Source organism: Gymnoscopelus braueri (assembly GCF_963280865.1).
Source record: "Gymnoscopelus braueri genome assembly, chromosome: 7".
Classification (NCBI taxonomy): domain Eukaryota; kingdom Metazoa; phylum Chordata; class Actinopteri; order Myctophiformes; family Myctophidae; genus Gymnoscopelus; species Gymnoscopelus braueri.
In genome coordinates, this window is record NC_137608.1 from 56214405 (window position 1) to 56242048 (window position 27644).

Below are 27644 nucleotides of genomic sequence, written 5' to 3' on the forward strand. Positions count from 1 at the left end.
AGTATAATAAATAAACATCTGGGGTTTTCTGGGGTCCTGGGGGGGGGGGGGGGGGTTCCAGGGGGTCTCCAGCAAAAATGTGTTAATACAGCATCACAATCATTTAACCACTTTATCCATTTAAACGTTGGCTATTCAAAAATAGCAGATCTACAATCTTGTACATCTGCTATTCTCAAACATTTTTGGAAATTATCAAAAATGTTTTGAATCATTTGAATTAAAAAAGAAATAACACACATTTTCTCTTCTGGGGGTCCCTGGTACAACATCTTTTCAGATGGGGGGTCCGCGGCCAAAAACATATCAGTTTGGGGGTCCTTGACATGAAAAAGAACCATGTACCTGGGCCGGACGCTGTGTCCACCCCAGCAGAAGAACCCATTCTCTGTTGAACAGCCCCAGTCTGAGCAGCAGCTGCTTGCTCACAAACACACAGCTGTCCCCGTCTAGACGTCTGTCCCCGGCTAGACGTCTGTCCCCGTCTAGACGTCTGGTTAGCACCTGAACCTCCACCTGACACTCCAAAGCCCTGAGGAACCGAGACACAGACAGAGAGACAGAGAGACAGAGAGACAGAGAGAGAGAGCATCATGGAAATATGAACCAGTTTATTTCTACAAATGTCTCCTAAAATGTAATAATGACACACAGATGCTTTTCAGTTTTTAATGGATTAACCCTTTTAGACCAGGAATGCATCTGTGTCATTTTTAGATTTCTTTTGCAGATAGCAGATCTACAAGCTATTTTAGAAAAATCGTGAGAACTTGTGCAAATCTTTGAATATTTTTTTATAAAGTGAATATTTTACTCAAATCTTTGTTTCTGGTGATTCTACAAATGTTTTCTAAATCATAACAGTTTGTTGTTATAATATCAGTGGTTCTAATATCATTATAATATCATTATAATATCATTATAATATCATTATAATATCATTATAGTAACAGTGGTTCTCAAACTTTGTTCATGTCAAGGACCACCCAAAATGATAGGATAAACAAAATCTGTGGTTCCAGGGACCCCCATCTCAAAATATTCTGTTCCAGGGACCCCCATCTCAAAATATGTGGTTCCAGGGACCCCCCAGAAGCAAAGATTGGCACAAAACACCTGGACCCCCTGTTGAAGACCCCCTGGCTAAGAAGATAATGTATATTATTACATATTATTATATTATATATTATATTATAATGGATATTATGTTCAGGCCTACCTGAGAACCCCTTGTTCTCCAGCAGGGTGACTCCGCCCCCTCCTCTTCTGACTCCGCCTCCCCCGTCTAGGGTTGTCACCATATATGGCATTTTAATTGACCGTTAATCGTCATACGTCATAATTGTCAAACATCATAATTCATGGTTTTAGGGTGTCCAATAGCGCTGATTTATAAAAAATGTTTTTAAAAGTTTAAAGTGGGCGGTGTGGTCATCACAGTGATGGAAGCTCACTTCCTGAAGTGCATAGTCCTATTTATAGGTTATTAGTTTCATCATGTGTCTCGCTAGCCAATCACAGTGCTGAATAGAGTCAGCCAATCACAGTACAGCTAGGGGTGTACTAATGCTAGGGGTGTACTAATTATGAGCCAATCACAGTACAGCGAAGGGTGTACTAATGAGGTGTCCCAACCCCACTTATAGGGGCGGCTACACCGCCCAAAAATGGAGCATAACTGTGACAGATCTTCCTTTACCTGAGTCACCAAGGCCGTTGGTGAAATGTGTAAAGTCTGACGCAAACACCCAGCATGTCACCGCCGCGCACACTGATGATGTCACCGCCGCGCACACTGATGATGTCACCGCCGCGCACACTGATGATGTCACCGCCGCGCACACTGATGATGTCACCGCCGCGCACACTGATGATGTCACCGCCGCGCACACTGATGATGTCACCGCCGCGCACACTGATGATGTCACCGCCGCGCACACTGATGATGAAGATGAAGACGATGATGATGTCATCGGTCTGGAGGAGGAGGGCAGAGGAGGGGGAGGAGCTTCACAGGCGTCCCAGCGGTCGGTCACCACGACGACCGTGTCAACGGTCAGCGCTCCCTGTCTGACGGGACGACACTCCATCACCAGCAGGTCTTGAAGATACTCCTGAAACTGAGAGAAGAAGATACTCCTGAAACTGAGAGAAGAAGAAACTCCTGAAACTGAGAGAAGAAGAAACTCCTGAAACTGAGAGAAGAACAAACTGCTGAAACTGAGAGAAGAAGAAACTCCTGAAACTGATAGTAATTGCGTTCATTATAAATCCTAACAGTTTAGTGAAAATCGTATGCTGCTATATCAGTGGATATATTTATATATATTATATATATTTATATATATGATATATATTTATATTATATATAAAACGTATGTTTCTATATCAGTGGTGCTTAAACTTTTTCATGTCAAGGACCACCAAAATAATCTGTATTTGGCTGCAGACCCCCATCTCAAAACATGTTGTTCCAGGGACCCCCAGAAGCAAAGATTTGAGTTAAAATGTTTGTCAAATGTCTTTTTTTTTTTCAAAAATAGCGAATCTAAAAGCTCATAGCGCGGCACAAAGTGACACGCTATGAGCTTGAAGATCTAACTTTGTTTTTAGTTGTTGTAAATGAACGTCCTACTTCACCATACTACAGCGTCACACAAAAAGAATCAAAAGTAGCAGATCTACAAGAGCTTGTAGATCTGCTACTTTTAATACCTCTGAATTTGAATCCTGAAAAGTTTAAGTTTTGGACCTTTTCATAATTCATGATCAGGTTTACATCTCTAATCTAAAATGACACACAGATCAGGGTTTCATAATATCCACGACCCACACGTGTTCGGGTCCCTTTATCGACAATTGGGTCCGGTTTGGTTCCGATTCTATCAGTGAATCCTCGGAAAATCCCGGTTCTGTTTATCAACACCGAGCGAACCAGAGAGCGCTGATTAGGAGGAGACACAGCTGTGTCTCTCAGCTGTGTTGTGGCGTATTAAAAATAGCAGACATACAAGCTCACAACGCTGCACGTTGAGACGTGCTGTGAGCTTGTAGCTTCAACGCACGACACCATCGTACAACGAATAGGCTAATCTATAACTGCAGCGCGCAGCAGCAGCAGGCTGTCGGAATTAAACCACACAGTCAGATCATGATAAAAACTTTAAATGATTATGATTTTAATGGTTGTAGCCAAATACTTTATCTTAATAATAATATTAATAATAGGCTTAAATGATAAAATAGCCTAACTAGAAAAAGCACAGGTCTCCGCCAGGTCACGTAGGTTATTGTGGCCTCCTGGTGGCGCTATAATAGGCCAATGTAAAAAGGGTGGCATTTCTTCCTCGGCCTAGTGGGAATGTGCGTGCAAGTTTTCACAGAAATCGCACGCTGTGTTCATGATTTGAGACATTTTGTTCAAAACGGACCAATCCTGCAAAATTTGGAAGCCAACCTTAACCAATCAGGATGGAATATGAAATATCGGACAGATCTGTGTTGATCACATGACTATAGAGATACTGTGTACCGATTTGCGTGATGTTTGGATAAAATCTGTAGGAGTAATATCCAAAAATAAGTTTTGCACAAATCGGCATCCTGGTGGCGCTATAACAGGCCCATGTGAAAGATTTTGGGCAGAGGTTCTGATTTGGCATCCAGGGAGAGTGTGTGCACAGTTTCGCAACGACCGGGCCAACGGAGCCGGAGATTAGCTGTACACAGACAGAATGACACACGGACGGACGGACAGGGGGTAAAACATACTCTCTCGCCATGCCTTTCGGCCTGGCGGAGACAATAACAGCATTTTCCCAACCGGAAAAATGCGTGGCACGGTGGCCGGTGGTGTTTATAATTACTGGCCAATTAAACATTTTACCGGTCAATGGTCGGTAAATACCGGCTAACGGAATCCCTGACACAGATGCTTTCCTGGTTGTAATGGGTTAAATAAATGATGATGATATTCTCACCTGAGTGGGGTCTTCTCCCAGGAGGTTGTGAGGAGGAGGAGGAGGAGGAGGAGGAGGAGGAGGAGGAGGAGGGGTAGGAGCAGAGGGTCTCCTTCTCTGGCCAGAACCCAGGAGGAGAGGAGGAGCTGCAGGAGCCTGGAGAAACGCTCGCTGGTCGCCCAGCGCAGAGTGTGTCTGCTTGCCTGCTCCTAAGACCACCTTATGGAGAGAGACCACTGGAGAGACAGACAGACAGACAGACAGACAGACAGACAGACAGACAGACAGACAGACAGACAGACAGACAGACATGTGTGTGATATGTGTATTTATGGAATCACTGGCAAGGGAAGCTATAGACAATGTTTAAACTCTGGCAGTCAATGAGTTAAAGTTAGGTTTAGACATAGTTTTACTCGCGATGCGATGCGATGTCAGCTTGTAGATCTGCTATTTTCAAATTAAATAGGGCTGAAGTAGTTAATGCATGTTTTATATTATGATATAATGTATTTCTGCAAAGTAACTAAAGTTTTCAAATACGTTTAGAAATACTTGGTGACGAGTCTGACGACCATTCCGAGGTCACCGGATTTGACCCGGGACGAGCGTGTTTTGGGGCGAGAGTTCTTGTATTCGTCCTAAAAACAACAACAACAATATAATAACAATAACACACTGTACCTCCGGACATCTCCAGAGATGAAGGTGAAGGTAAGGGCGTGGCCACCAGGTGGGCGGTGCCACGGCTCCGGTTGGAGATCCGGTGATGTCTGAGGAACAACCCACTGGAGTGGAGTCTGAGCGCCCCTTCATCATCCTCATCATCATCCTCCTCCTCCTCAGAGCTCCTCAGATGCACACAGATGAAGATGCTTCTTTTACTAGAGCAGGAAAAACACATCAGTATCACCATTATTTATAACCTTTTCCTCCATTACCATTAAACAGTTAAATAAATAAATAGCAAAAATAGGGCTTGTATATCCACTATTTTCTCCATTGTTGTATGGCACCATTGTAAAACAGAAAATAATTAATTTTAACACTTATGTTTTTATTTTACATTATTCTGGGGCTGTGTGATGCACATATCTCAATATGTATGCCAAATATCTCAATAACTATACAATATGTATAACAATATATTTAAATTCCAGACATCTTGTGTTGTTTATAGCAACTAAAGACAGTTGCTTCCTACTCAAACGTACTTGCCCCATCTGAACATGTTTAGTGCCAGGGAGCCCCATATACTACATTTGTGTTGTTACAATGTTTCAAATATTAAACATTTTATTTCAACATTTGTTTTGAAAATAGCAGATGTATACAGTGTGTAGGTTTAAATGTCTCATGTGGCCTATAAACTACATTAGTAGCTTATTTTCATAGTCCTGGTTGCTTATTTCTCTCACTAAATCACCACTGCTTGGTGGTGGAAAAAGTACTCCAATTGTTTTACTTAAGTAAAAGTATCAATACTGCAATGCAGAAATACTCTGTTAGGGCACGGTCACACGGCGCACTTTTATTTTACCTCTGGGGTGGAATCTGCCAAATGCTTTGTCAATGTAAATGCGTGGATTCATGGTCTTGCACATATTTCACTCGAATCCACTCATTTACATTGACAAGTTAAAGTCCAGAATTCAAAGTGTACTTGAGTAAAAGTAAGAAAGTATTGGTATCAAAATGTACTCAAAGTACCAAAAGTAGAAAGTACTCATTATGCAGAATGTCCCATTTCAGTCTTTTGAAAATAGCAGATCTAAAAGCTCACAATGCGTCGCGATATTTCAAATGGACGAAATGTATATATATATATATATATATATATATATATATATATATATATATATATATATATATATATAGGGCTGAAGTGGTTAATGTATGTTCTTTTGTAATAAAATCTAAATCTAACTAACTAGCTAGTAACTAAAACGTTTTCAAATAATTGTACTGGAGTAAAAGTACAATATTTGCCTCTATGAGATGTAATGGAGTAGAAGGTAAAGTACTGATAATTGGAAATACTCAAGTAAAGTACAAATACCTCAAGATTGTACGAAAGCACAGTACTTGAGTAAATGTACTTAGTTACTTTACACCAGTATCTGGTTGCTTATTTCTCTCACAGGATCACCACTGCTGCTTGTTGACTATATGGCTCTGACACATGACAGTCATATCATGACAGTAATGAAGGAACTTCAACCTGGTTTTGTCTCTTTCTCCATTTACAACCCGTACATCTACATAAACGTTCACATTTACAATATAAAGTGCTGACCTCATGGCCACGGATGTTAACATTATGTACGGGCCCTCAGAAGTACCCGTATCTTACGTATTGTTTAATAAAAAGCATTTTAATCCGATTGGTGGCCATTTTCTTGATGTGCTTTCAACTACGCGCACCTATTGGTTGGGAGGTGTACTGCACTCTGATACATTATAACTCGATGAGAAAATGGCCACCGATCGGATAAAAATGCTTTTTATTGAACAATACTGAAGATACGGGTACTTATAAGGACCCGTACATAGTTGTAACATCCATGGCCATGAGGTAAACACTTTATATTAAAAATATGAACGTTTATGTAGATGTACGGACTGTTAATGGAGAAAGTGCAAACACCAGGTTGAAATTCTGCCATGACGCTCGCGACAGACAAGCGTCACGTGACCCATGGCTACACTGCTTGTTGACATGTTTGTTTACCTTTGACTCCCAGAGGAGGAGAACAGCAGGAGGTGCGAGGAGGAGGAGGAGGAGGAGGAGGAGGAGGAAGAGGAGGAGAACAGCAGGAGGTGCGAGGAGGAGGAGGAGGAGGAGGAGGAGGAGAACAGCAGGAGGTGCGAGGAGGAGGAGGAGGAGGTGTTCATAAACAACACATTAAAGCTCTTCCTGTCGGTCAGCGCGTGCAGAGGGTTGATGTTTGATGAAGGAAACCTCTCACCAAGCGACACCAGAACCACCTCCGAGGGCGCCGCCATCTTGGATTACGCAGAGCGTAAACGTACGTGCTGACGTCATGACGTATGACGATGATGAAGCAACGTATGTGAGAGAGAGCCGCCTGGTGGAAGAAAATACTTTTTTTTTTTACTTAAGTAAAAGTATCAATACTGTCTAGTGGTGGATTGAAGTAGCTCAGATATTTTTTTTGTGAGCTTGTAGATCGGCTATTTTCAAATAGCCTATGTATAAAATACGACTAAAGTGGTTAATGTATGTTTTATAATGTAATAATATATATATATATAAGTAATTAGTAACTAAAGTTTTCAAATAATTGTAGTGGAGTAAAAGTACAATATTTGCCTCTGAGATGTAGTGGAGTAGAAGTAAAAGTATTGCAAATTGGAAATACTCCAGTAAAGTAAAAAGTAACTCAAAATTGTACTTAAGTACTTTACACCACTGATACTCTCTCTCTCTCTCTCTCTCTCTCTCTCTCTCTCTCTCTCTCTCTCTCTCTCTCTCTCTCTCTCTCTCTCCTCTCTCTCTCTCTCTCTCTCTCTCTCTCTCTCTCTCTCTCTCTCGCTCTCTCTCTCTCTCTCTCTCTCTCTCTCTCTCTCTCTCTCACACACTCTCTCTCTCTCTCTCTCTCTCTCACACACACACACACACACACACACACACACACACACACACACACACACACACACACACACACAACCTGTGAGAGATCAATCTGTCTGTCTGTCTGTCTGTCTGTCTGTCTGTCTGTCTGTCTGTCTGTCTCGTCTCTCTCTAACTGGTGATGTTTAATAAAAGAATGATCCTGATTGGCTGCTGAGTGAATCAGGAAGTGAAATTAAAGTTTGAGGAGTTTCCTGTCAGTAGCTTCAACCACACACACACACACACACACACACACACACACACACACACACACACACACACACAATTTTAGCCTCTGTCAGGAGGGGGGGCAATATTTTGTCACAAGGAGGGGTGGGGGTGGACACAAAAACTATGGAACTCTCTGACTGGTATTATTTTACACTATGGAATTCAATTCAATTCAATTCAATTCAATTTTATTAAAGTGTCAAATCACAACAAGTTGTCTCAAGACACTTTACATGTAGTAGAGACCCGACATCCCACCCTGAGCAAGCAATTTTGCAACGAAAAACTCCCTCTTAACTGGAAGAAACGTCAGGCAGACCCTAGGCTCTAGGGTGGCGGAATTGGAAATAATAGAGCATATTCACATGGCGGCCATTTTGTAATTTTGCATTGAAGAAACGGGGTGGCATTTCATTAACTTAATAATAAAATGGCCGCCGTGTGAATATGGTCTTCAGAGACCACACCCCCTTGTCACCCTGCATAATAATACATATGTGCAGAGTAGACCAGTGGAGTGGAGAGCATTTTATTTGGGTTTTCTCTTCTGAAGTGACCAGATATTTACGGGTCCATTTGGTTCCATTTGTACACTCTCAGAGTTATGGGGGTCCTTGCAAATAAAACATTTGAGAACCACTAGTAGGACTCCTAATGTGTCATATATAGTGTCGTAGTAAATCAGAGCCATACATATTCTGAAGAAAACCCAGAGACTTGACATTCAGTAATTGGGTCTTATGATTAAAATAAGAACATTATAATGGTGTGTAAATGAAGAATTTGCCACGGACACATTTGTCCGTGTACGGTCATTATTGATGACCCCTGGGTTAGACATAAGGTGCATAAGGTACAGTGTGTATATGAGTTTAGACATAAGGTGCATAAGGTACAGTGTGTATATGAGGTTAGACATAAGGTGCATAAGGTACAGTGTGTATATGAGGTTAGACATAAGGTGCATAAGGTACTGTGTGTATATGATGTTAGACATAAGGTGCATAAGGTACAGTATGTACATGAGGAGACATAAGGTGCATAAGGTACAGTATGTACATGAGGCGACATAAGGTATATAAGGTACAGTATGTACATGAGGAGACATAAGGTGCATAAGGTACAGTATGTGCATTAGGTTAGACATAAGGTGCATAAGGTACAGTATGTACATGAGGTTAGACATAAGGTGCATAAGGTACAGTATGTGCATAAGGAGACATAAGGTTCATAAGCAGCAGCTATATACATGACTATGGGCAATAATCCACACTTCGTCGTCTTTCTGGAAACAGATGATGTAACATCATATCTTTAATCTGATTGGCTGATTCTTCTAAACTATAAAACGAGTCCTCCTTCATTCTCTTTCAGACTCCAGAACTTCTCTTGAGGTAAACATGTGTTTATTCTGGTCTGTTTATTCTGATTTGTTTATTCTGATCTGTTTATTCTCATCTGTTTATTCTTATCTGTAATATATTAGAGTATTTATATTGTTATATTTATATTATTAAAACATACAGTATAGTTATATTGTTATACATACATTATCTGTATCTTTTGATAAATGAAATATATATCTATATTGTTATTAATATAAATAAACATTATGTCTGTTGATTATATACTGAATAACGTACAGTTATATTGATATATCAAATATACATACAGTTTATTCATACACACACGCACGCACGCACGCACGCACGCACGCACGCACGCACGCACGCACGCACGCACGCACGCACGCACGCACGCACGCACGCACGCACGCACACACACACACACACACACACACACACACACACACACACACACACACACACACACACACACACACACACACACACACACACACACACACACACACACGCATCCTTCTCATGTGACACATTGATCACATGACCAGTGTGTTTTTAAAGACATTTGATGGTGTCAGCGGTGAGATGTAATGAGGCTTAGATTGAGGTTTAATGAACATGAACAGCATTTTACCAGCGACGCTGAACACACACACACACACACACACACACACACACACACACTCACACACACACACACACACACACACACACACACACACACACACACACACACACACACACACACACACATGTCATTTAAGCCCATATGATCAGGGCCCTTCTGGTAGTTCTAGAGTCAGGTTTACTCTACCTAACAACACTAGTAGGAGCTAAATGTGTTATTTTTATTAGTAGTAGTATTGTGCACTGGGTTATATAATTAGTTAGGGAAAGTTAGCCTAATGTCTGACCAATCTGTAATATAAATGCTTAACACTAGCTTTCTTCACAAACATGTTCATAAAGGTGTCTACAAACACCTCTCAATTTGTTCCAACCCAACTCCCTTGGGATACTTTGTGGGATTCAATCAAAGTTGGGGTACCCGGAGGGCCTGGGGAAAAACCTGGAACAATTCAAATTGGCCAAAATGAACTTGTGGGATGTCTAATTATAGGTTTTCAGGGGTCCTGAATCCATTCCAACCCTTAGTTTTTAGTATAAAATTACTCCTGGCCATTAAAATGGCCACACCTACTTTTATCCATCACATTGTGGTGGCTGTACTAGTCATCTACCTGGGCCCTCTCACGGACCCCCACCTTTCAAGCAATGCATTCTGGGATAGGTGTTAAAATGTCACAGATCACAGAAGTGAACCTTTCAGGTTCTGTTTATTCAGCTCTCTGTATCTCTGTTACACATCACTCTATAAGCCATATCTCCTAAACTGGTGGATCAAACTGTACAACCAACATGTCAATGTGTAGTTATGATTCCTGCTTTCATATGACATGACAACATGTCAATGTGTAGTTATGATTCCTGCTTTCATATGACATGACAACATGTCAATGTGTAGTTATGATTCCCTGCTTTCATATGACATGACAACATGTCAATGTGTAGCTATGATTCCTGCTTTCATATGACATGACAACATGTCAATGTGTAGTTATGATTCCTGCTTTCATATGACATGACAACATGTCAATGTGTAGTTATGATTCCTGCTTTCATATGACATGACAACATGTCAATGTGTAGTTATGATTCCCTGCTTTCATATCACATGAAAAAACTAAAATGAAAACATTAACAATAACAGGCTCTGTGTCGTGGTGGGTTAGCCTGGTAAACCCTCGCTCCGGAAATCTCATTTCCATTTGATTTCAGGAGTGAGTCTGGCCTGATCGCCCATTCTGCAATATTGGCTGTGGGCTGGAGTTGGGCGGGAGTAATACCGTTGACTGACAACCCCTTCAGCCAATGATCGTTTTTCCCCTTCAGCCAATCAGCAGTTGATTTTTACCACCTCCAGGCTATGTGACGCAACGGGACTTTTGAGACGGCCATGCCCAAGTTAAACAACTAAATTCTATCCAAACGATATCTTAAAAGTAAATTCCGTGCCTCAAAATAGAAGTTTGAGAGCTTTTTGAAGTAAAAAAACAGCGGAGAAAATAGCGGATAGAAAAGATGGCTGCCGTTCGTGTTTTGTCGGCTGCATTCAGGCTGCACTCGGTGCCATTCGGGCTCACTCGAACTCTGGCCAACTGACACTGTCAATCACTGATTGATTGATTGATTGAAATTTTTATTAGGCAAAAGAATGTAAAACAACACAGTTACATTTATAATGCTTTTGTCTAAAAGGTCCGGCCAAAAAAGTCCTTGCGGACTTGTTTCCGTTGGGGTCCTTGAGTTAATTTCATAGACATATATAGTAGCAACCAAACAGTTCAAAAATCAACATGAAAATACAGATAATACAGAAAAAATGCCACTATGTACAAAAAAAAGCATTTAAAAAATATATGTACAAAAAAAAGGGGGGGGGAAGCATGGAAAAATAAAAATTATATACAAAAAAAGCATGAGGAAATACAAAATATGTACAAAAAAGAGGAGGGAGGGGGGTCGTCTGTCTACAGGGAAACTGGTACTAGCTCCTCTTTCGGCCTCCAGAAAGATGGGTTTTTAGGGCTGTTTTGAATGAGCCCAGCGAACTGCATTTTTTGAGGGATGGGGTTAGACTATTCCATTCCTTGGTAGCTGTGCTATAGAAGGAGAATTTGCCCATGTTTGTTTTATGGGTGGGTGGTACCAGATTGTTGTTTACGCTCCCTCTAGTTTCGTGGCTGTGGGTGTCACTAACTTTTTCGAGGTATTTATACAGATATGCGGGTATAGGGGGCATATCGGGCAAATCTGCATTTACAATTTTGAAGACCAGACCCATTTTTAGTTGTTTAACCCTGTCTTCCACCCTGAGCCAGCCTAGGCTGAACGATGTGCGACGACGCTGATAGGCTCGTCCGTTGGTGTACACAGCCAATATTGCAGAATGGGCGATCAGGCCAGACTCACTCCTGAAATCAAATGGAAATGAGATTTCCGGAGGGAGGGTTTACCAGGCTAGTGGTGGGTCACATGTGTATACTAAAGTGAGTTGTGTATAAAGTGCAGTATTGCTTTCAAGTAGTACAGGATGCGTTGTCAGATAAAGTGCATGATTATAGATGTTCACAAGCAGTGGTGGAAAGTAACTAAATACCTGTACTCAAGTCTCTTATGTTTATTCTCTTCTGTTTATTCTCATCTGTTTATTCACATCTGTTTATTCTCATCTATTAAATTCAGTTCAGTTCTGATCAGTGATGATGAAGATTACAGCCACCCTCCTCATCCTCTCATCTGTACTTCATGTCAAAGCGATCCCAGGAAGTAAGTACATTATATTTATGTTATTATATTAAAGATACTGTTATAAATCTACTCTTATTATATAAAATATGCATTCTTAGATGTACTCTTTTTATATAAAATACATGGATATTTATAATGTTATATTTATATTATTAAAACATATGTGTATATTTATATTGTTATAAATACATTCTATATATATTTTGATATATGAAATGTATATCTATATTGTTATTAATATAAATAAACATTATGTCTGTTGATTATATACTGAATAACAAACTGTTATATTGATATATCAAATATACATACAGTTTATTCATAGTGTTATTATTTATAATACCCTTGGCAAGCGGTATAGCACACACACACACGCACACGCACACACACACACACACACACACACACACACACACACACACACACACACACACACACACACACACACAAAACCTTGTTGGGAGCGGTGTGATTACAGACAGGAGATCCCAGAACCTCAGGGACCTTTTGAACGGGTTATACACAGAAGCGTCAATTATAAAAACGTATAAAAAACTGCATTTTACCCGTGGCGATGGAGGAACAACATATTCCCCACCATGGTGATTTCAGAGCAAACTCGACCCCGTTAGCAGGCTTATGCCTACCACTTCACACAGGGATAGCGAGCCAAACCATGCAAAACATATTTACATTTATACCATCATGCAAAACCACTGCACATAATCAGAGCATAAAGTCATTGCAAAACAAGTCATTGCTCACAAGTCATTGCATCAATCATTGCATCAGCTACAGATCTCTACCTGAATGAGGTGTGTATTATATCAGTAATGTATCAGCTGTTAGTTTGAAATTCCCATACTCACCAAGGGCGTGGTGATGTCCTTCAGAAGAAAACCCTAGTCTATTTATCTCTATAGCACTAACTCAGAAAATGAGGCTTTTTGGAAGATTAAAAGCTTCCCTTTATTTGCTCAGTTCATAGTGGGATTACAGATGTGTATTTAACAATATAAAATACAAATACTACAAATAGAAATGAAATCTAGGAATGTTTCATGTCTGTCTGGTCAGATTTACAAATGCCTTAATTTAGGCTTGTCCTAAACTAATTTAGAATTTAGATTAAAAAGGAGGAGGTTCCATTTAGATCTCATTCAGCCTGAAATACAGGCCAGTCTAAATTTGGTAGTTCCAAAAATGTATAATACAAATTATTAATATTATTTATTATTTATAGTTATAATAATTATTAATAAACACCAAATAGGTTTCATCTCAAAATAGAGTAATTTCCCTTTTTTAATTTAAGTAATATTTTACCTTCCTCCATGTGGAGCCATGACTGTTTAACATCTGAATAAGGTGCAGGAGAAGAAGCCCCAAAAACCTAAGAGCCCAAAGAGCCCAAAAGCCTCTCTGTGTCCAAAAACCTCCTCGCGCCTCCGTCAGCCTCCCTCAGTCTCCCTCAGCCTCCCTCAGTCTCCCTCAGCCTCCCTCAGCCTCCCTCAGTCTCCCTCAGTCTCCCTCAGTCTCCCTCAGCCTCCCTCAGCCTCCCTCAGTCTCCCTCAGCCTCCCTCAGTCTCCCTCAGCCTCCCTCAGTCTCCCTCAGTCTCCCTCAGCCTCGCTCAGCCTCCCTCAGTCTCCCTCAGTCTCCCTCAGCCTCCCTCAGTCTCCCTCAGTCTCCCTCAGCCTCGCTCAGCCTCCTTCAGTCTCCCTCAGCCTCCCTCAGTCTCCCTCAGCCTCCCTCAGCCTCCCTCAGTCTCCCTCAGTCTCCCTCAGCCTCCCTCAGTCTCCCTCAGCCTCTCTGTGATGCTCTGGTGTGAGCCCCTATATACGGTAGTACGGTCTAAAGGAAGCTCCCCAGACATGAGTGTATGTGTGTGCATAGGTGTGCACATTGGTGATTCTTGGAAAGTTAAGAAAGTCAGTGTGTGTATGTATGTGTGTGCACGTAGGTATGATTCTTAGAAGTCAGTGTGTGTGTATGTGGCTTTTTGTCTCCGCCAGGCCGAAAGGCATGGCGAGAGAGTATGTTTTACCCTCCGTCCGTCCGTGTGTGTGTCCGTCCGTCCTGTCCGTGTGTTACCAGCTAATCTCTGGCACCGTTGGCCCGGTCGCTGCGAAACTGTGCACACACACTCCCTGGATGCCAATTCAGAACCTCTGCCTCAAAATTTTCACATGGGCCTGTTATAGCGCCACCTGGAGGCCGATTTGTGCAAAACCCATTTGTTTACATTACTCCTACAGATTTTATCCAAACGTCATGCAATTCGGTACACAGTATCTCTATAGTCATGTGATCAACATGGATATGTCCGATTTCCCATATTCCATCCTCATTGGCTAAGGTTTGCTTCCAAAATTTGCAGGATTGGTCCGTTTTGAACAAAATGCCTCAAATCATGAACGCAGCTTGCAATTTCCGTGAAATTTCACAAACACATTCCCACTAGGCCAAGGAAGAAATGCCACCCTTTTTCACATTGGCCTGTTATAGCGCCACCAGCAGGTCTAATATAGCAAAACACATTTTTGGAACAAAATGCCTCAAATCATGAATGCAGTGTCCGATTGCCGTGAACGACCTAAGAATAAATGGCACCCTTTTCACATTGGCCTATTATAGTGCCACCAGGAGGCCACAATAACGTACCTGACCTGGCGGAGACCTGTGCTCCGAGGAGCACTTTTTCTAGTTGTGCCTTTTTCAACAGCCACACACACACACACAAAAAACACTTACTTTGCACCTTGCACCGACATTCAGCATGGCCATATATGGGCATACTGGGGGGTTACATTTCCCCCAAGATGTGTCTTATACCTGAGCATAATTCAGTAAATGCAATTATACTGCATATTATCAGCAATTATACATGAGTACATTAAATCATTAATAACATCAGGTTAAATACATGAGAAAATCAAATGATTCACGTTTGCATTAAATCTATCAAATCTTACTGCCTGCTGCAAGCCTTCCAGTGCACCTCAGCAGTCATTTCAACCTGTCAGTCAATATCATATTCTTTCTTTAGGCAAATCAAGTGATAAAATAATTTAAAGCCTATATCCTAAAGTGAGCTGTTCAACATAAATTACGTTCTAATACATTTCCATATGTTCAACAATTTACTCAAGTACTGTACTTAAGTACAATTTTCACTATTTTTACTTCTACTCCACTACATTTCAGAGGCAAATATTATACTTTTACTCCAATACAATTATTTGAAAGCTTTAGTTACTAGTTACTTTGTAGATTTTGATTACAAAACATACACTTCATCCATATATACATTTAGACCATTAGAAAATAGCAGATCTACAAGCTCATAATACGTTGCATTGCGACGCATTGTGAGCTTGTAGATCTGCTATTTTCAAAAGATTTTTATACATTTGAAAACTTGTGAAATGGGACATTCTGTATAATGAGTACTTTCTACTTTTGGTACTTTAAGTACATTTTGACACCAATACTTTTGTACTTTTACTCAAGTAAATAAAACATTCTGGACTTATACTTGTAACAGCTAGTATTTCTACATTGCAGTATTGATACTTTTACTTAAGTAAAACCTGTGAGTACTTTTTCCACCACTGTATATTATATTACATTATATTATATAATGTTATATTATATTACATTATATTATATAATGTTATGTTCACATCCTGAAATAAATCATTATGAATCGGTTTCATAATATTATAAAAACATTTAAATCTGTTGAATAAAATGTTTGACAGGAAGATATTTCATGACTGTTTAACATGATGATGATGATGATGATGATGATTGTTATTTGTATTTAATGTCATCTTTGTTTTATTTCCAGTGTTTCATGAGAACATTCAACTCTTTGGCTGTTCAGACACAGTTAAAGACTCTTATAAAGAGTGGATGCAGGGACTGGATGGTGAAGTGTTGTTCTACGCAGACTACAACAAAGGGAAGATGGTGGAACCTCAGCCTACGTTTGTAGATCCTATGACCCTCCCAGGAGCTTATGCAGTAGCTGTGGGTCATCAGCACTACTGCAAAGCCATGCTGGACATCATTCTCACTGCCTTGAAGAAACCACCAGTGAAAGGTACATGAATACTATGAACACAATAGTTATTAACTAAAACGGTTGAATATATTTAACATGAATGAAAATGTTTAACCCATTCAATCCGGGAACACATATCTGTCAGTTTAGATTTCTTTGGCTGTTCAAAAATAGCAGATCTACAAGCTCATAGCGCAGCATCGAGTGCCGCGCAAGAGCTGCTATTTTTGGGGGGGGGGAATCATGAAAAAGGTTTGAGAACCACTGATATTATAGCAACATATGTTTTTTATTTGTTTTTTTTAATGTTAGGATTTAGAAGACATTCGTACAATCCCCAGAAGCAAATATTTGAGTTACAAATGTTTGCTTTAAAAGTATATATTTATTCAAAGATTTGCGCAAACTTTCATGATTTTTAAAAAATAGCAGATCTACAAGCTCATAGCGCGGCACCGAGTGCTGTGCTAAATGGGTTAAGCATGTATATTAAGCATTTATGTTTTTTATGGTGACATATTTACTAAATTATATGTATTTTTAGTAAACATGAATATGTGCTCAAGGTGCTTTAATGTTTAATTTACAAATCTATGCATTAGTATCTGCTCTGTACAGCCTGAGCTATAGGTGAGGTGTAGATGATACAACTATGTAGATGATACAACTATGTAGATGATACAACTATGTAGATGATACAACTATGTAGATGATACAACTATGTAGATGATACAACTATGTAGCTGATACAACTATGTAGATGATACAACTATGTAGATGATACAACTATGTAGATGATACAACTATGTAGATGGTACAACTATGTAGATGGTACAACTATGTAGATGGTACAACTATGTAGATGATACAACTATGTAGATGATACAACTATGTAGATGATACAACTATGTAGATGATACAACTATGTAGATGCAGGAGGAGAGGCTGGGGGGGGCATGAATGTGGACTTTAATAGTCTTTTTCATGTGATAATGAGTGACCTCTGAGTTTCACATGTACGCTAGGCGGGGGAATACATGAGACACACACAGTAACGTAGGCTATATAGTAGGCCTGTAACGATACAGTAACTGCATCGATGCATCGTTTTGAATTTTCAACGATCTACTATATCGATATGCAAACAGCTAAATATCGTATCGTTTGACTTTGAATCGTATCGAATCGTTTTGCAATGCAAATAATCGTATCGAATCGTTCTGCAATGCAAATAATCAATTATATCAATACTAAGTACTTTTAAGAAGAAAAAAAGAGAAAGAGGGGTTTATATCCAGTATCCAGGTATTTATTTTTCACACAGAATTTTTGGGTAAATAAATAGTTACTATATCGATTTTAAATCATTGAATGGAATCGTATCGTTCTAAATTAACCTGTCCTGTATCGTTCATGTATCGTATCGACTAAATCGCTGAATCGAAACGTATCGTATCGTTCTAAATTAACCTGTATCGTTCATGTATCGTATCGACAACCAAGTATCGTGATACGTATCGAATCGTTGTTAAAACGTATCGTTACACCCCTACTATATAGTATGTTTTTCATACATGAACACACACACTAACGTATACCTATATAGTATGTTTTACATACATGAACACACACACTAACGTAGGCTATATAGTATGTTTTTCATACATGAGACACACACACTAACGTAGGCTATATAGTATGTTTTTGTCTCCGCCAGGCCGAAAGGCATGGCGAGAGAGTATGTTTTGCCCCCTGTCCGTCCGTCCGTCCGTCCGTCCGTCCGTCCGTCCGTCCGTCCGTCCGTCCGTCCGTCCGTCCGTCCGTCCGTCCGTCATTCTGTCTGTGGACAGCTAATCTCCGGCACCGTTGGCTTGCTCGCAGTGAAACTGTGCACACACACTCACTGGATGCCACAGCAGAACCTCTGCCCCAAATTTTTCACATGGGCCTTTTATAGCGCCACCAGGAGGCCGATTTGTGCACAAAAAATAATTGACAGTACTCCTACAGATTTTGTCCAAAACTCCCGCAAATCGGTACACAGTATCTCTATAGTCATTAAAGGAAACAGGTTTTTCAGATTTGTCATATTCCATCCTGATTGGCTAAAAATGGCTTCCAAAGTTTGCAGGAGTGCTCCGTTTTGAACAAAATGCCTCAAATCATGAACACAGCATGCAATTTCCTTGAAATTTTGCACGCATATTTCCACTATGCCGAGGAAGAAATGCTACTTGAATATTTTCAAATCAGCCCCATGGTGGCGCTATAACAGGCCGATTCATGGTTTTACCCATAACTGCACCGATCTGTGTAAAACTTTGTAAGCGCACTCCCTAGAGGTCAAGGAAAAACCTTTGCCCTGCATTTTTCATATCTGCCTTTTATAGCGCCACCAAGAGGCCGACTTATGTAAAACAATTGTTTTCATATTACTTCTTCCGATTTTATCCAAATTTCACGCAAATCAGTACATCATCTCTATAGTCATGTGATCAAGACGGTTGTGTTAGATTTTTCATATTCCATCATGATTGGCCAAGATTGACATCTAAAGTTTGCAGTGGTGGCTTGTTTTGAACAAAATGCCGCAAATCATGAAAGCAGCGTCCGATTACGGTCAAACTTTGCACGCACATTCACACTATGTTGAGGAGCAAATGTCACCCAAAACACATTGGCCTATTATAGCGCCACCAGGAGGCCACAATAACCTACCTGACCTGGCAGAGACCTGTGCTCCGAGGAGCACTTTTTCTAGTTCATACATGAGACACACACACACTAACGTAGGCTATATAGTATGTTTTTCATACATGAACACACACACTAACGTAGGCTATATAGTATGTCTTTCATACATGAGACACACACACTAATGTAGGCTATATAGTATGTTTTTCATCCATGAACACACACAACTGAATCAGTTGTGTGAAGCTCCTCCCATGTGGCTTCCTGCTGTAAATGTAGCTTTGGGGAGGAGGGGGGTTGAGTGGCCCCGCCCCACTCATTAACTATTCTATTGTTATTTAATTAGCTTCCAATGGTTCTTAATCACTTGTCCCATTCACCTGAAGACGCTCCCTCGTCTCTCACAGTGATTTGCAGTCAGTGTGTGGGCTGCTAGCAGTGGTGGAAAGTAACTGAGTAGATTTACTTAAGTACTGTACTTAAGTACAATTTTGAGGTATTTCTACTTTACTTGAGTCTTCCCAGTTTTCAATACTTTTACTTCTACTCCACTACATCTCTGATCCAAATATTGTACTTTTACTCCACTACATTTACTTTAAAACTTTAGTTACTAGTTACTTTGTAGATTTTGATTATTATTACAAAACATACATTAACCACTTCAGCCCTATATACATTTTGGCCATTTGAAAATAGCAGATCTACAAGCTCACAATGTGTTGTGATGCGACGCATTGTGAGCTAGTAGATCTGCTATTGGATCTGCTATAAGGATTTTCATACATTTGAAAACTTGAAAGGGACATTCTGCACAATAATGAGTACTTTTACTTTTGGTACTTAAATTATATTTTCATACCAATACTTTTGTACTTTTACTCAAGTACATTTTGAATTCTGGACTTTTACTTGTAACAGAGTATTACTATATTGCAGAATTGATACTTTTCCTTAATTACTTGTAAAACATTTGAGTACTTTTTTCCACCACTGGCTGCTAGTAGCCCCGCCTTCCTCCTATTACTCTGTGGCTGTGGCTCACACACACACACGCACGCACGCACGCACGCACGCACGCACGCACGCACGCACGCACGCACGCACGCACGCACGCACGCACACACACACACACACACACACACACACACACACACACACACACACACACACACACACACACACACACACACACACACAGTGATGAGCTGTGGATTTTTGAACTAGGGGGGCTATATTTTCTGACGTCACGTGCACGCGCACGCGCACGTGCACGTGCGCGCACATAGCCAATCAGCTCAGTGCTAGTTGAAATACTGTATTCAACATGTGATTTTTAATGTAATTATATCTTATTATTTAGTTGCATTGTTAATTTGTTGTTTTTATTTTTGTTTCAATTAATTAATTATTTTATTTTCCTTTTAGTTTTATATAAAAGCCCTTTACATAGACTCACCCACACATAAGTACTTAAAATAATCAGACAACTTATTTTAGACTTTATGTAGTGACATATTTGGCCGATGGGGGGCAGTTCGCCTAGTGTTGATATTATACAGATGATAATAAAACTGAACGTTAATGACATTTTTAATTGTCTATTTCCAGATGGATATGTGTTCTATCAGGCTTACCGCTGTGTGTATAACTCCAGTGAGCTGAAGGACATACAGTTCATACAGTCAGCTAATTTCGATGGTGATGAGCTGAACAGGTGGGACAGTAGAGTAGATCAGTTTGTTGGATACACTGAGCTTGGTGTGAAGAACGCAGAGCGCATGAATAAAGATCCTACAAGACTGGCTGCGTTCAGAGCACAACGAGAGGCATTCTGCAAACCCAACATTGAGCTATACTACTCCTCTGTTCTGAACAAGAGAGGTGAGCTGATCTCAGAGCAGCACTCAACACTCATCACCTCATAAACTATAACATGACATCATAATAAATCATTCTATTCAGAGATGATTAATGGTGTTAATATTGATCTGATAATGATTATAAAACATCCCTTGGTCTGGGCCGTAGCGTCCCTTAACCCATTCAATCCGGGGACGCATCTCTGTCATTTTAGATTTCTTTAGCTATTCAAAAATAGCAGATCTACAAGCTCATCGCGCGGCACCGAGTGCCGCGCGATGAGCTTGTAGATCTGCTATTTTTTTTTAATCTTGACAATGTGTGCAAATCTTTGAATATATATTTTATAACGTGAACATTTGTAACTCTGGGGGTCCCTGAAACAAAACATTTGACAAATGTTCACTTTAAAAAAATATATATATAAAGAGTAACACATATTTTCATGATTTTTCAAAGAATAGCAGATCTACAAGCTCATAGTGCGGCACCGAGTGCCGAATTTCACCGAATGAAACATATAGATCTATTTCTGAGTGTTTTCACCTACATATAATGACCTTCCTAAAATAGAGACACCAGGATTAATGTTTTTAAATGAACACAATGAAATGGAGGGAGAGGAGAACGGGGGAGATACATTTTTGCTGTTTGATGACCAAGCGTTTTGCAGCTTTCTGGATCATTTGGATCTCATTTGGATGATATACAATTATTAATGATAATGACATTTTCCTATGACTGATATATAATAATAATAATGATAATGATAATGATAATGATAATAATAATCATCTTTTTTAGGAGTGGAGCCCAAAGTGAGACTGAAGTCAATGACTCCCCCTCGTCGTGGTGAACACACTCACATGCTGAGGTGCAGCAGCTACGACTTCTATCCTAAAGTGATCCTGGTGACCTGGCTGATAGGTCAAGAACCTTTGACCTCTGGTCTCTCCTCTACCGATGAGCTGTCTGATGGAGACTGGTACTACCAGTACCACTCCTACCTGGAGTACACACCCAGGTACACACCTAACAGACACCTATACATAGAAATACACACCTCTACTGGTACTACCAGTACCACTCCTACCTGGAGTACACACCCAGGTACACACCTAACAGACACCTATACATATAATACACACCTCTACTGGTACTACCAGTACCACTCCTACCTGGAGTACACACCCAGGTACCTAACAGACACCTATACATAGAAATACACACTTAGTAGACACTTATACATATATTCTTTAAAAATCAAACACGTGTTACTCACTTGCTGAAAATGGGCCATTAATTGGTAGGCTAATAATACTAAGTCACACACACACACACACACACACACACACACACACACACACACACACACACACACACACACACACACACACACACACACACACACACACACACACACACACACACACACACAGGAATACGCTATTACGTGTGTATCTCGTTACTACGTTTCTTCTGCCCCTTACCATCCTGTGTGTGTGTGTGTGTGTGTGTGTGTGTGTGTGTGTGTGTGTGTGTGTGTGTGTGTGTTACAGATCAGGAGAGAAGATCACATGCATGGTGGAACATCCCAGCCTGACCGCGCCTATCAAGATGGACTGGGGTCAGTTACTGTAATCTACTGTAATTTACTGTAGTGTAGGGGAGTCCGGGGACAAAAGTAACAGGGGGCAAAAGTAACACACTCAATAATTCTAATTAGAAATAAGCTAGAGGGGTGATACTTCTTGTGCACATGCTCAGTAGGATTCTCTCTCTGCCTATGGAAGGATAGAATGATCATTTCATCTCAGCAGAGGTTTTCAACAAAAAAACTGATTTTGAGGTGTAAATGTAAATTTTTGAGTGTACGGTATTTTCCTTCTGCTGTCTAAAGAGAAGATGTCAGCTAATTTATACTTTGATGAATTGTATCTCTATGTTATTGGTCACAAATTAACGTCAGCAGCCTAGGCTAGTATAGGTGTTTCTAGCTAGAATATGGGATTTTATCATGGTTGCCCCATCGGGGGCAATTGTAACACAGTGACCGGGGTCAATTGTAACAATGTGTTTTCAATGCAAGCAGATTTTTTGTCTGGGATTACATACTTTTTTGTTAGTAAATGAACATATTTCACTAAATGTCACTACATTTCAAAGTAAAAATACATTTAAATAAAACATTTACATACATAAAAAAAAAAAAAAAAAAAAAAATTTCTTTTAAATAAAAATACAAAATAATTGTAATTATGTATATAAAAAATTCGTAAGTAAAAATGTTAAATTATAAAAAATACATATTACTTAGTGATGTGCTTTTATTTGAGATAAAGTGTGTTAATATGACTTATTTTTACAGTGTTATAAATGCCCCCAACCACTGTTATAACTGCCCCCGTCACGGGGGCAATTGTAACACTGTGACTCATTGCATTCAAATTAATATTTTAGTCTTGTCCTTATTAGTGAAAGCTTAACATTTTTATTATTAATTAGGGCACATATATATGTTTATTATAGCAAAAGTAGTCTGTGAATTATGAAGGCAAATACAAAAGGTGTTACTTTTGTCCCCGGTCTTCCCTACTGTAATCTACTGTATTCTACTGTATTCTACTGTAGTGTACTGTAATCTACTGTATTCTACTGTATTCTAATGTAAGTGTTACTGTTAAACTGATAATCGGCTGGTTGTTTAGAACCGGACTCAAGAGCCACTGTGAGGCCTAGCTGGGTTGTACGGCCGGCTAGTCGTCCTGATACTCTAGAGAGAGTTCAGATGATCTTCGAGCGTCGCTGAGGACACTGTTGTCAGTTGAGCTGATCCTGCTTGGATCGATGCTGGCTACTCTGGAAGGGTTAGGGCTGATTCTAGTGCCGATGAGGAGAGTGAGTTTGAGCCATGACATCCAGCGTGTTTTATCCTGCTGTGGGTAGCCCCTGACATCACTGCTCTTATGGAGCTGCCTATGTCAGTTATGCCCAAATATGGGACCAGGACGTCAGTCCTGGACGTGACGGTTATCTCTATATGGAGTTTCTGGGAAGGGTTCACTGATGTCAGACTCCGTATCTATGACACGTCTTGGGTCTCTATGACGACTTCGTAGGTCGATCGTCTCCATTTATGGGGATCTCCATATATAGGCCAGTGCTGGCAAGTATGCCGTGAACGTTCGCAACAGTTACACTACACTCTGTTTTAACACATTTCCTGCCATTGATGTAGATCTACGTCGATATTTTTTATTTATTTTTTTATTCCATAATGATCTTTGTTTACTAATGGCTGCAAGTTATAGAATTTATAAAATGTATTAATTTAAAGTATGAGAACAGTCCTGAGAGATGGAACTGGTCTTATATAAATGCTGCATTAATATCAATGGTAATGGTCTAGTGGTTAGAGTCTGTCCTAAGATGGGGAGGTCTGGGTTCGATCCCCAGTTGGGTCGTACCAAAGACTATCAAAGTGGGACCCAATGCCTCCCTGCTTGGTACTACTTGGTTGGTTGGGTCACATCAAAGGTTGGGTTGGGCATCTACAAGCTCATAGCGTGGCACCGATTGCCGCACTACAAGCTTGTAGATCTGCTATTTTTCTTGAACATTTGTGCAAATCTTTGAATATATATATATTTTTAACATTTGTAACATTTGTTACAGTCAAATGTCTCAACAAGTCTTAACTCTTCTGTTGTTGCTATAATATCAGTGGTGCTCAAACATTTTCTTGTCAAGGACCCCCAAAATTACTGCTGATCCCCATCAAATCCCCCCCAGAAGCAAAGATTTGAGTTGAAAAATGTTTTTAAAACATATATATACAGAATATAATTTGCAGAAATGTTCACGATTTTTCAAGAATAGCAGATCTGCTATTTTTGAATAGCCAAAGTATAAAATAATGGTTATAGTATAGTATTATCAAATCCAAAATGACACAGATGATTCCATGTCAGAGTCAGTGAAGAACAAGGTGTTTTAATCTACTGTAATAATATATCATATCATTAATATAATATTTGTATTGTCAGATGACTCCATGCCAGAGTCAGTGAAGAACAAGGTGTTTTAATCTACTGTAATAATATATCATATAATTAATATAATATTTGTATTGTCAGATGACTCCATGCCAGAGTCAGTGAAGAACAAGGTGTTTTAATCTACTGTAATAATATATCATATAATTAATATAATATTTGTATTGTCAGATGACTCCATGCCAGAGTCAGTGAAGAACAAGGTGGCCATGGGAGCATCAGGTCTGGTTCTGGGTCTGGTCTTGTTCCTGTCTGGATTCATCTACTTCCAGTGGAAGAAACGAGGTGATTAACATGTTTAATTAACATGTTTAATTAACATGTTTAATTAGCATGTTTCATTAACATGTTTCATTAATTGTTATAATAACAGTGGAATAAATGAGGTCAGATCAACAGAGGATCACATGACATGAGGAACCCTCACAGAAATGCAAACAAACAAACAAACAAACAAACATGTAAAGCCACAACCTAAACTGGTTTATATTGGTTTAGAACCTTAACCGGTTTAGACCAGTTTAGACAACCTAGTTAGAGGTCAAAGTGTGTTCTATGTTGTCACATTTAGCTTTAATACATCAGTGTTACATTTAGTCCTAAATAAGAGTCAAATGTTCACATTCAACATGTGACCCTGATGACTGAACCCAAATGTTGTTGTGTTGTTGTGTTATTGTGTTGTTGTGTTATTGTGTTATTGTGTTAGTGTACATTTATGCATTGTATGGAGAAATACACACAATACAGTACATAGGATTTATTTGTGTGTCTGTTTTAACTGTCTCTCTTCTTCTTCTATCAGGTCGTATTCTGGTGCCGACAACCAATGACGATCTTTAGACTCCTCCCACACACCCAGGTTCACTTCCTCTTTCTTTTTACTAAACTTTGTTTTTTTGTTTTATGTATTGTCATGGCTGGCTCTTGCCACGACAAATAATAGGGGAGGGAGACCAATGGAAAGTGTAAGAAAGATATGTATTAACTACTAAACTAACGTAAGCAACTTATAGATAACTGAACATAAAGAGACATCATAACAGTAAAGGATCCAATGAGGTGTGGAGTCAGTGAATCAGTGGTGTTAAGTGTGGATGAGTGGAAGGGTGTGTGGATGGAAAGAATAATCAAATAGAACAGAACAAAAGCATGGGGAGCAGCTGAAGAGGACACAGTCCTCTCTCCTCTGGATCTCAATCAAGACCGATCATGGGCTGGCTTTTATACACTCCTGGAGGCACCGGGCCCAGGTGCTCTCCAATGAGCCATTAGTAGATAGACTGCCCCACCCTGTTCACCTAGAAGGAACAGCATGAGCAGAGCACACTCCCATAACTCCATATAAGGGAGTGGGGCATTACAGTATAAAAGTGTATAAAACTATAAAACATACACAAAACAACATGCTTGTGTAAGAAGTGAAACAACTAGCCTGGTAAACCATCCCGGTCACGTGAATTCACATTATCATGTGTCTTCTGCTTCATTTATTATAATAATGAATCTAATAATCAAATGTAATAATCAAATGATTTGTTGTATCAGACAACACTGATGACAATATGGTCAGATATTGGGCGGGGGGGTAGTTTGGACAAATCATCATCAATCAAATATGAAAATGTTTTACATGACACAGGAGTTTAGATCCCATAGCCTGAGAGGACATTCAGATGCAGGAGTTTAGATCCCATAGCCTGAGAGGACGTTCGGGTGATTCAGTCAGGAAAAGAAGTGCCTGTGATTCAGTTCAGTGAAGAGACGACACAATGCAGACATACTCTGAACCAATCATTTGAAATAAACATTTCAGTGAACTGTACCAATGATTCAGTTCATTGAACACAACATTTCAGTGAACTGAACCCAATGATTCAGTTCATTGAACACAACATTTCAGTGAACTGAACCCAATGATTCAGTACATTGAACACAACATTTCAGTGAACTGAACCCAATGATTCAGTTCATTGAAAACACTGATCATTCCATCACTATCAGGATCAAAGACAGAACCTTGTGGTCCAAAGGAGAGTGTTCTACCAACTGAGCTGCCCTTCCTACTAAGATACACTATTTGGTACTACTTGGTTGGTTGGGTCACATCAAAGGTTGGGTTGGGCATCTACAAGCTCATAGCGTGGCACCGATTGCCGCACTACAAGCTTGTAGATCTGCTATTTTTCTTGAACATTTGTGCAAATCTTTGAATATATATATATTTTGGGGTGTGTTTTTCAGAGAAACAGAGAGTCGTCGCTGCCCCCAGGTGGAGAGAGGAGGCAATACATGTGTGTCCATTCAGCTTTTAAATACTTTTAAATACAGCAGCACAATGATGACCTCATCAACCTTTTAATTAATCATAACAGCAGCATAATGATGACATCATCAACCTT

At 39.8% G+C, this 27644-nt stretch overlaps 2 protein-coding genes across 2 annotated transcripts; one reads left to right on the forward strand and one right to left on the reverse strand.

The window, feature by feature from the left end:
* Positions 1-351: 351 nt before the first annotated feature.
* LOC308089165 (uncharacterized protein) lies at positions 352-6965 on the reverse strand (the record flags this gene model as incomplete). Its single annotated transcript, XM_080433730.1, has 6 exons — positions 352-532; positions 1220-1285; positions 1700-2120; positions 3981-4195; positions 4644-4843; positions 6691-6965. 6 exons carry the CDS (start codon positions 6963-6965, stop codon positions 498-500), a joined length of 1212 nt encoding a protein of 403 aa, XP_080289856.1. The 3' UTR covers positions 352-497.
* A 2146-nt stretch (positions 6966-9111) lies between these two features.
* Positions 9112-27637, forward strand: LOC308089531 (H-2 class II histocompatibility antigen, E-S beta chain-like). The gene is made up of 9 exons (XM_080434320.1): positions 9112-9221; positions 12498-12581; positions 16415-16669; positions 20936-21208; positions 21992-22211; positions 22747-22814; positions 25414-25527; positions 26048-26104; positions 27487-27637. The coding sequence occupies exons 2-8, from the start codon at positions 12515-12517 to the stop codon at positions 26083-26085; spliced, it is 1035 nt and encodes a 344-aa protein (XP_080290446.1). The 5' UTR covers positions 9112-9221; positions 12498-12514; the 3' UTR covers positions 26086-26104; positions 27487-27637.
* Positions 27638-27644: the final 7 nt, after the last annotated feature.

Coding starts and splice junctions, on each gene's coding strand:
- LOC308089531 (XM_080434320.1), top strand. CDS start 12,515: ATGATGAAGATTACAGCCACCCTCCTCATCCTCTCATCTGTACTTCAT. Junction 12,582..16,414: donor TGTCAAAGCGATCCCAGGAA/GTAAGTACATTA, acceptor TTTTATTTCCAG/TGTTTCATGAGAACATTCAA. Junction 21,209..21,991: donor CTCTGTTCTGAACAAGAGAG/GTGAGCTGATCT, acceptor CATCTTTTTTAG/GAGTGGAGCCCAAAGTGAGA.